The sequence below is a fragment of the Microtus ochrogaster genome, chromosome 4, assembly GCF_000317375.1.
Source record: "Microtus ochrogaster isolate Prairie Vole_2 chromosome 4, MicOch1.0, whole genome shotgun sequence".
Taxonomy (NCBI): Eukaryota; Metazoa; Chordata; class Mammalia; order Rodentia; family Cricetidae; genus Microtus; species Microtus ochrogaster.
In genome coordinates this window covers 25,602,073-25,612,622 of record NC_022011.1, presented here as the reverse complement: position 1 = coordinate 25,612,622, position 10,550 = coordinate 25,602,073, and the positions used below count along the sequence as shown (strand labels likewise).

General features: G+C 50.4%; 1 protein-coding gene across 1 annotated transcript in view; it reads right to left on the bottom strand.

The window, feature by feature from the left end:
• Nucleotides 1-10,550, bottom strand: part of Plcg2 (phospholipase C gamma 2) — a 117,767-nt gene that overhangs the window by 60,832 nt on the left and 46,385 nt on the right. The window contains exons 3-5 of the mRNA XM_026789575.1: nucleotides 10,399-10,492; nucleotides 9,447-9,494; nucleotides 1,501-1,585 (exon numbers count right to left, since the gene is read on the bottom strand). Of these exons, the coding sequence (XP_026645376.1) occupies nucleotides 1,501-1,585; nucleotides 9,447-9,494; nucleotides 10,399-10,492 (227 nt within the window). The remainder of the gene's footprint in view (nucleotides 1-1,500; nucleotides 1,586-9,446; nucleotides 9,495-10,398; nucleotides 10,493-10,550) is intronic.

The window sequence follows — 10,550 nt, the reverse complement described above, 5'->3', positions numbered from 1 at the left end:
AAAAAAAAAAAAAAAAAGAAAAATGTATTTTAAAAAAACCTAACTCACTCAGTCAGGAGTCAGAGGTCAACCTTAATTAGTTGTTTTACGGCTTTAATCAACTCACTAGACTTTTAGACTCTTGGTTTCTTCATTTGTAAAATGGCAGCCCTATTGCCGCCCTCAAAGGATGTCTCAGAAACCGAGGCAGTATCTTCAAAATGCCTGGCTCTTCAACTGCTTGAGAAAGCAAGACCGCATGCATGAGGCTGCTGCTCAGTGGTTAACACAGCATGTATTGTTCTTGCAAAGGACCCAAGTACAGTTCCCAGCACCCACATCAAGTGGTTTTCACAACTACTGCAACTGCACCTCCAAGGGACCCCAATGCCTCTGCCTTCACGTACACCCCCACACATAATTTAAAACTGAATTTAAAGAAAGCAAGATTGAGAATCGTATAGGGATTAACGACATTTATCTCTTTTCCCTCTCAATCTCTCAGATCTGCTTTCTGATGTAATGAGTGGAGAACAGGGTGAAAGGGCAGGCCCGAGGATAGCACAGTTTGCATCAACATGAACTGCTGTCCCAGGAGCTCACGGGTACCCAAAGGAATGCAGTTGTCCAGTAAGGGGAATCCCATGAATGGCAGCTGACACAAACACGCTAAGTGAGCCTCCTGAGGGGGCTCCTGGGATCCAATGTGCATTCCCGGACAGCATCTGTCTGCGGTGGGAAAGATGCACCAGCTCCATCCAGCCCAACATTCAAGGGGCAGAGAGACTCCACCGGCTGCCCCACCCACCTCTCCAGTGCAGAAGAACACAGCAAACTTCAGGGATGGGGGAAGGAAGGACAGACAGTTGGAAGAACGAGTGGTCGGAGAAAGAGGACAAAAAAAGAGTCATGCAGGCTGGAGAGATGACTCAGAGGTTAAGAGCATTGCCTGCTCTTCCAAAGGTCCTGAGTTCAATTCCCAGCAACCACATGGTGGCTCACAACCATTTGTAATGGGGTCTGGTGCCCTCTTCTGGTCTGGAAGTATACACACAGACAGAACATTGTTTACATAATAAATAAATAAATAAACAAACAAACAAACAAACAAGAGTCATGCCTAATGAGAATACAAAACACGATGGCAGATACCTCTGGTACCCGCTAGAAGGCATCTGCCACAGCATTTTACAATGGGCCTGTGTGTCCCTGTTACAAAGGTAAGAGGCTGTGGGAAGGTCCTGGGAATGGTGACAGACAGACTAGTGGGGACAGAAACACACAGATGTTCCAAGTCCCACAGTCCAGCAAGCTAGGCTCTGCTCGCTCCGTCCTCGCCAAGTCCTCAGAAGGGCCCTCCGACAGCCATGGGGCTCCACTGGCTGGGCAGGGGTTGATGCGCTCCAGAGGCACTGGACTTGGCTGGGTGCCAATCCACAGAGCCCCAGACCAGCATGGGTCTCTGAATGAGGCACTAAGCGGGTCTGAGTTCGAGTTCCCCAGCTGAGCTTCGGTACTCACCACCAGCTTGTCCTTGAGGAACTTGACGCTGCTCACTTTGAAGTTGACCAGGGGCAAGATGGCTTTCAGCTCTCGGAGGCTGATGCTGCAAAGAGAAGACCTCGGGTTCATCAGTCTCGGGGGTGGGTGGGAAGGGTGGCGCAACCCCATCGACACCCACCTCGACACCCCTCCATGAGAATTAAATAAGATACTATGCTGGGCGGTGGTGGCGCACACCTTTAATCCCAGCACTTGGGAGGCAGAGGCAGGAGGATCTCTGAGTTCGAGGTCAGCCTGGTCTACAAGAGCTAGTTCCAGGACAGGCTCCAAAGCTACAGAGAAACCCTGCCTCAGAAAACCAAAAAGAAAAAGGAAAAGAAATAAGATACAAGGGGGCCGGAAGGAAGGGACAGTCTGGAGAGGCTGGTCCCTACCCCTTGGTGAAGGTGGAAGACAAGACTCATGTGGTAGGAGACAGCTCTGGACGCAAGTCATGGAGGAGACCCGATATGGGCACAACACTATGAGCATCAGTCACCTGAAGAAGCTCAGAAACAACGCTCATGGGGTTTCAAAGTAAAGTAAACCAGAAAGGGGCAAACGTAAAGACAGACAGTACTGCTATGTGCCAGGAAGTTCGTCGTCGTCCTCACCCAAGCCATGGCTCCTCCTACCCTACTCACCTATACCTAGACACACAAACAAAACACCAAGTTCTGGACCCAGGCTTCAGAGTAGGTGGGGGCCGTGGCTCAAGAGGATGGAGGGGGATGGGGGTAGACAGTGCCAGCCTGAATCCAAACCAAATTCTACAATAGTCATCAAGCCAGAACACCTGAGAGTGGAATCTCCAGGAGCTGCTCCTGAGCTTCTGGAAGTTTCTAGTAAAGAGGAGAGCAAGGGTTAAAGAGGAAGCGGGAACAATGAAGGTGATGCTGATGGGGCCCATGGGGGTGGGGCTCTGCTTCCTGAGGTCCAGCTAAGCATTCTCCAGCTTCTAAGGCCTCATGAGGCAGCCTTAGGGCCATCTCCGCAGGGGAAACTGAAGCTCAGAGAAGCCTGCTGTCTGAGTAGGTATCAGACCAGAGTCATTGCAACCCAGGCCACCCAGGACAGCCACAGTCGGTGACCTTCTGGACACCAGAGATGAGGGTGACAGATGGGTCTTTCTGGCCAGAGACCCAAGCATCCAGCAGATCTAGAGAGGGCTGCACTCTCAAAGAAGGACCCTGCCCCAGGTGTGGGCAGAAAATGCACTTGTGTCCCCATACTGTCAGCTTGGCCTTTGTCCTATTATTCCGAAGAGAGCCATGTGTGTGATTTCACTTACTGCTGCAGCCTCCGCCCGACTTCTTCCCACCGCTTCCATCAGGCCTGGCCTGCACGGTGCTGCCCTCCCTTCCAGCACAAACAGCGCTCAAGGCTCTGACAGTGCACATGCATGAGGTCCTTGTGCACACAGAGAAGAACTAGGGGGTCCAGGAATGTTAACACACAGGGCTGACTCTTCAAGAGAAGAGATGGATAACCTGTTTTCTGCCCAGAAGGCTGGGAGTGGTTAACAGTCCAGTGACCTCTGCACCACCTGTACGGCAGGCCACACCTGGCTCCCCAGACCCAGATGTGTATCTCGGTCATCTCCCCAGGCCCTTATCTTAAGCATTGTTCCTCAGTTTATGAAATCCATCTCTCTGGAAGGGGACACATGTGCTTTACAAAGAAGTTCCAATGTGGCCATGCCTTAAGCTGTATCGTACACACGGGACTGAGTTATTTATCACCAGGAATCTTTTTACCAAATTGTGCTGTATGTAAACATGTCTAAAATAAACTGCCTGGTGTTAGACTCTCAACGTTTGAACAGGCACAAGCTACTGAGTCCTGCAGAACTGGACTTCCTTCTTGCCTCACGTGGATCGACGTTGCTGGCTGTGCTGTTTGCAGAGACCCCCCGCAGGCTCCCACCACTGGACACCCCCAGTGGGCCAAGAAGGCTGACTGCATAGAAGCCAGTGGACTACAGAAGATGTCTCGCAGGGTAAGTAACACACCCTTTGGCCAGGGCAGGATGAAGACAGGGAAGCAGCAGGTGACAGACATACGGCAAGACACAGGAGAGAAAAATTGAGACCATGCAGGTGAAAGAGGAAGAAGTCAGAGGTCCCCAGGAGGAGCCCAGGAAAGGAAATGCACACATCTGGAAGCTGAGAATAAGGAGGGGACCCAAGGGTCAAGGCAGCTGCTTAGGGTCTGACTCACAGAGCAGGTGCAGGGGCCTGAGCACCCGGGACATTGAACCCAAACACTCCAACCCGACACCTGTCCAAAGGCACCACTTCAGACAACAGAGGCACTGGCCAAAGGGCTCCTTCAGATTCTTCATGCTAGGAACAACTGAGGCCCCTTCCAGAACTCCCTTCCCTCCCCCACCTCCAACAACACACACATCCAGTCCAAGTACTTCCCAGCAGCTAGAAGGAGGGAAGGCAGCAACTCTTAGCTGCATCTGCCTCTGCCACTCCCAGGAGATAGAGAAAACGTCTTCCTGACAGGCCCGTCCCATGCCAGGGGCCCCCAGGACCCAGTGACAGGTCCAAGCCTACAAAGGAGACTTGACTCTCTGGACCCTCACTCCAGAGGGAGAGCCAGCCTGTTGCCTGCACTCCCTGCAGCCATCAGTCTCTTCGCAGTCCCCAGTATCTGCTTCCTGGACACAAACCGATAACTCAGATTCCATCCTAGGACTCAACTGGAAACCAGGGTTTTGGGAACTTGAAAAAACGAACAAACAAAAAATAACAGACAAACTTCCCCCAAGGGACAGCTGACACCCCTTCCATGCAGACATCATCAACCATGCAGATCACCAGAAGGCCAAGCTGGGTCCTGAGATTCTTCAAGGCCACTCCTTGAGTAGCCATCCCCAGTGGAGGCCCTGGAATCTGCCTGCCACCCTGATGCTAAACAATCTCTTGCCCACAGCTTTTTATGATTATGATAACAATAGAGATTTAATGTGGAGTGTGTTCTGTAAGCCACGCCCTGTCCAGGCCCTTTGCCATGTGACCTCAGTGAAGCCCATAAACCAACATCCAGCCTGGATGACATCGTGGCTCTTCATAGAGAGGGAAACTGAGGAAGAATAATCAATTACCCCAATATCACACAAGCAGTTATATATGTATTGAGACAGGGTTTCTCTGTAGCTTTGGAGTGCTGCTTGTTATCTGTCTGTTCCTGTCTCCCCCTTTCCACTCCCCATGTGTGTAAGTGTGTGTGTGTCTGTCTATGTGCGTGTCTCTGTGTGTGTCTGTGTGCATGTGTCTGTGTCTGTGTGCGTGTCTGTGTGTCTATATGTGTGTTTGTGCCTGTGTGTGTCTGTGTGTGTCTCTCTGTGCATGTGTCTGTGTCTCTGTGTGCGTGTCTGTGTGTGTCTGTATGTGTGTTTGTGCCTGTGTGTGTCTGTGTGTGTGTCTCTCTGTGCATGTGTCTGTGTGTGTGTCTGTGCGTGTGTCTCTGTGTCTGTGTGTGTCTGTGCATTGAGACAGGCTCTCACCACATAGTCCTCAGCATCCTAAGAGCGAGAACGACAGATGTGAATCACCAAGCCTGGCTAACCTCACAGAACTTGCTAGGTGATGTATATGTTCTATATCTGTGTGGCTCAGCACACCAGCAGCCAACCACACACACAGCCACTGTGTTGGAGGTCCTGGGCCATCCACTGTATCTATGACTAACTAAAGGGCCCACGTACTCAGCAACTCCTGCATCCACTGTGTAGCTGAAGGGGTCTGCTTCCTGAGGCCGTTTGGGGATCCAAAGTCACTTCCCAAGGATATGTCAGAATGAAAATTCGTTGGGTCTGTACCCCCCACATCCACAACTCCATAGAGGAGGCAGGGGGCTAGCTCACCATGCCCTTAAGGGACTGAGAATTCCCCTTCCTTGAGGACTTACTTCTCAGCCCTGGACTACCTAGTGAAACCCTGTGTCAAAAGGAGGCGCTGGAACTGGAGAACTTACACTAGCTGCTCTTCGAGATGACCTGGGTTCCGTTCCCTGCACCCAATTGGCAGTTGACAACCATCTGTAACTCCAGTCCCAGTGGACCCTACCTCAACTGCTTGGGCACCAGATAGACACACAGTGCACACACATGCATACATGCAAACAAAACACTCACACACATAAAATAAACCTCTTTTTCTAAAAAAAAAAAAAAATCCCATACCCAAAACACTGGCCAGGGCAGCGGAATTGACACAGGTGTGGTCTCCCCACTATTAGCCACAGGAAACCTATTTGCATTCAGGAGCTAAGCGAGCTCTGAGCTCTCTGTCTCCCACCTGCAGTGCTCCGCCTCGCCTCCCGAATCCCTGCAGACCCAACAGTCTTCCCTCAATCCCAACAGAGCTGAAGGAGGAAGTCTGTTCTGCTTATGCAAATCAAGTGGTATCAGGGGGGGAGGGGGCGGCAAAGATGGAGGGAAAGAGAGTGTTGGCAAGGATGAGGAAGAGAGAGACGTGTGTGAGGGTGTATGAGGGACTGTGTGAGGACACCACCATCATGGAAAATGGCTCAGGAAGGAGTTTCTCAGAATGTTAACCAGGCTTCACTTCTCCAGCAGGAAGAGCGGGTACCCCAGCAGGTGTTCCCCATGTGTGCACCATGAGTCACTACAGCGGAAGAAGCCCAAGAGTGAACAAGCTTCGGGATAGTATTCAGTCTCCAAAAAAAAAGAAAGCAATTCTGCTCCTCCAGAGACGGAGGCAGGAGGATCACAAGTTCAAGACTTGCTGCCTGGACAACCATGCGAGACCTCGTCTCAAAGAAAAAGTAAGAAGGCCACAGATATAGGGGTACAGCTCAACAGGAGAGGGCTTTGCCCACAGGGTGGATAAACCCTGAAGACCGTATTCCAAGTGAACTCAAATCAGCAAGAGCGCGAGGGGCAATGGATTACAACTGCATTTATAGGAGGCACCGAACCGTACAAAGCAATGCCTCCCAGGAGTCCGGGAGGGAGGGGCTGGGGAGTAGGAGTTTATGGAGAACTGTGCCAATGAGATGGAACTCACAGTCAGCGCTCGAGATGCAACGTGGCAACAGTTGCACAACACAATTAACCCCATAGAACCGTGCACTTAAACCCCACTTAAAAGGTAAGCATGCATGATGCGGCTACAAACAGGCCGTCATCCTCAACACACTGGGCTGTCTTAGGCAAGTGACTTGACATCTCTGGGCCTCTGTGTCTTCAATGTAAGATGGGGGGCGTAGCTCAAGAATAGGCTGGGAGCATTTGCTTCACGAGGTGGCTGTTGGCGAGCGAGTTCTCCCCGAAAGCCAGCTGCTACCTTTTTGCTCTGGGAGAAACTGAGAAGCTGGACAGGGCTTGGGCCAAGGAAAACACCTGGAGTTCGAGCTAGGCCAGTCCATTCTTGCCCTTGGCAGCTCCTGGGTTTTCAGCCGGGAAACCAGGCTTAGTCAGCGACTGTAGGCGACAGGAAAGGGAGGGAAACTGGCCAGACTGCCCTTTCTGCTCTTCCTGAAGCGCTTGGGTCAACGTTCCTTTTGAAATATCCCTGGAGCCTCCTGGAGAGGGTGGGGCTTTCCAATTCTCAGTGTTGACAAGCAGAAGGGACTGCTGGAATGGAGCTGAGGGAGAAAACAGGAGGGGGGGGGGAAGGCACAGCCAGGGACCTCTGCCAGAAACAGGTCCCCTCTTGGCTGATGGGAAGATGGGATTCTAGACAGGATTTGGAGAATCCATCCTTCGCAAGAGACAGGCGTCCATCTCTGCCCCCAAAGAAGAGACAGGAGACAACTCCATCACCATAGAGACAGTGGTGTGCAGAGCAGCACAGTCTCAGAGAAGACAGCATCCTAAGGCCTCAGTATGGAATAGTTCATAGCACCCGCTAGCTCCACGCTGGGACCACCAGAGGGCAGTCAGGTGCGGGTAGACATGAGATGGTGGATGGGAGGAAGGTGCAGAAGAAAGAACACATGGGCATCGGGGTTACAGGTCACAGATGCCCCAGTTGGGTACATTAAACAAGACAGAGAAGTGGACAGGAGATAACGGCGATGCCCAATGAGAGCAAGTCACCTTCACGACACAGGGACAAAACGGGAGAGCTGGTGTCCTTTAAGTTCTGCCTCAAATACGAAACCAAAAATAAAAGAAAGAGAAAGAACTTGTTTGTTTGTTTGTTTGAAGCAGGGCCTCACGTGACCCAAGCTGGCTTCACACTTTATGCAGCAGGTGATGACTGTGACCTTCTGACCCTCCTGAGCACTAGAATGACAGGCACTATACACTTTTCACGTCCACTCACGTTGGGATGGAAGCCGGGGTTGCATGCACGCTAGGCAAGCACTATACCAACTAAGCCACATTTCAGTATGAAAATAAGCTTTTTTAAATTTAAAACAAAAGATCAAATGTGAGACAAAATGAGACAAGGATTATAGAGTTAACATTGTCTGGCTACTATGTTCTCCACAGCTCTGTGAAGGGTTGTTTTGGGTTGTGTTTTGTTTTGTTGCTTTGTTTTGAGGGTTCAGTTATTTTATTTTATGTGTGTGAGTGTTCTGCCTCTGTGTGTGCATGGTGCCTAGGAAGGTCAGAAGATGGTGTTGAATGCCTTAGAACTACAGTTATGAACGGCCATGAGGCACCATGTTGTGCTGAGAATCAAACCCAGGTCCTCTGCAAGAGCGAAGATTGATCTTTACTGTTGAGCCATCTCTCCAGCCCCTGAGTGGCTTTTATCGCTTCATTGTTAATCAGAACCAGGAAATAAACAGAAAGATGGTCAGTCACCAGCACAGAAAGAAATGCAAATGTACGCAAAATATCCCGTGGCTATCCATCCTTCAGGCTAACAAAGAACAAAGACAGAGCAGAGGAGGGAGTGGAGCAAAGGGACCACACTGGACCACAGCTGGAACTCTACCCGCAGTTTTCCTAGCAGCATCTTTGCTGGAATTCACACAAAATCAGGAGCTACTATACATCGGCCAATAGACAAACAGTTCCTAGGTTAGCACTGCCTTCACCTAAGGAAAAACCCAAGCTGAAATCTGTTTTAAAAATCCAGACCTGGAGGTATAGGTCTCTCAGACCAGCTACTCAGGGCACTGAGGCAGGAAGACTGAAAGTTCAAAGCCAGCCAGCGATACAGAGTTAGAGGCCAGCCTGGACAATATAGTAAGATTCTGTCTCAAAAGAAAAAGGAAGAAGAAGGCTGCTAGAGACATTGCCTCGTGGTAGAGCACCTGCCTAGAATCCATCAGTGAAAAGCTGGGGTCATGGCTCAGAGGTAGAGTGACAGCCTGGCATGCAGTAGGCCTTAGGTTCAATATTAGGTACAGAAGGAGGGGGCAAAGGGAGGGAAAGGGGAAAGGTAGAGACAGAAAATTGGAGGGAGAGAGAAAAGGTGGGAGGAGGAGGGGAGGGAGGGAGGAAGGGAGGGAGGGAAGGAAGGAGAAAGCAGGAGAGGGAGGGAGGAAGGGAAGAAGGAAGAAAGGGAGACAGTAAGGGAGGGAAGGAGAGGGAAGGAAGAGGAAGAGAAGAAGAGAGAGAGGGAAGGGAGAGAAGAAATGAAACCCAGTCTCTGACACAGAGCCCTGTGCGCTGACACGGTTCTATCTGCCTGGGTCTGTGAGATGCACTGAAGGGCATGTCATAACATCTTTTCCCTCATCCTAGACCAGCATCACTGAACAAAGCTCGCTGCCCTAGGACCAGTCTCTCCCAGGCACACGATGTTTCCTGGGTTCCAGTCTTCACCTCTGCAGCTGGACTGGGGCTCTCCATCACGCAGACAAGTCGTTCACCATGGATCCCAGAATCTGAGACCCTTTCCACCACAGGACACGTACCGTACGCGCTCCCCTAAAACAAGCAAGTATCGGAGTTCAAAGAAAACTGCCGAACTGTTAATCGTCCTTACCTGTTTCTTCTGGTTTGATCTACTGAATAAATCTGCTTTCTCAGCCAACTGCAAAGAGATTTGGGGTCAAACGGAGAAAAACGTCAGAAAACACAGCAAGTCCAAAGGGCGCCAAAGAACAGAGTGACCAAAATGAGAAGAGGGTCCCAACCCCATCCACAGGGCAGTTTGGGAGCCTATGGCTTGAGACCCCTCTCTGAAACCAAAGGCCCATTTACACACGAGATAAAGTGGGGTCTCCATACCGAACAATTCCCTGCCACTAATTCCAAAACAGCTGAGAAGAAAAGCAAAGGAGAAAGTGACCCAGCCCAGAATCCTGTGCACACATGTCACGCTGAACTTGCCACCATGGGATGGCTGTCCCCAGACTCAGCTTCGGTCCACTTCATCCATCATTAAATCGTTGCAGGAGAAAGACCTACCCTTCACACATACATGTATGCACAGACCCACACACAGATGCCTACATACCTGTATACATGAGCACACATGTATATGTATCTCTGCATTGTATGTGAATATGTGTATATGTATACACGCATACACCGTGAACACATGCACAGATATATAAATATATATGCATATGCAAATATGCTCACACATACACACACACACACATAATAGGCATACAGAAACACAGACATGAACAGATATTTAAATGCATGCAGATATACACAGAAAGATTCATACGCACATGCACAAGTACATACACCAATGGGTGTTTCCACTCGGCTGAGGTACCCTGCTCACACCAAAGGCCAGGCAGGGCTAAACACTAGGGGGAGAGAGACTCTCATCTGGAACATTGGAGAGTCCTCAGCCACTAACCAGCACTGCCATACAGGGTGTGATGAGCGTGAAGCCCGAATGTCTGTCACATTTGCTCCCTTTGGTCTACATTCCCAAAGGCCCCAGAAGAAAGGAGGAAGAGAACAAGGAAGGTGTGTACCTCTCAATCATGGTGGGAGTAGATGCGCTCATCGCTTCCTGATGAAGGATCTTCAAGCCAGAGAGCCACTTCATCGCATCCTCCTTTGAGTCGGCTGTAGACAGAATGGGAGAGAGAGGACTGTAGTGACATATCACTTGTAGTTTAATAAA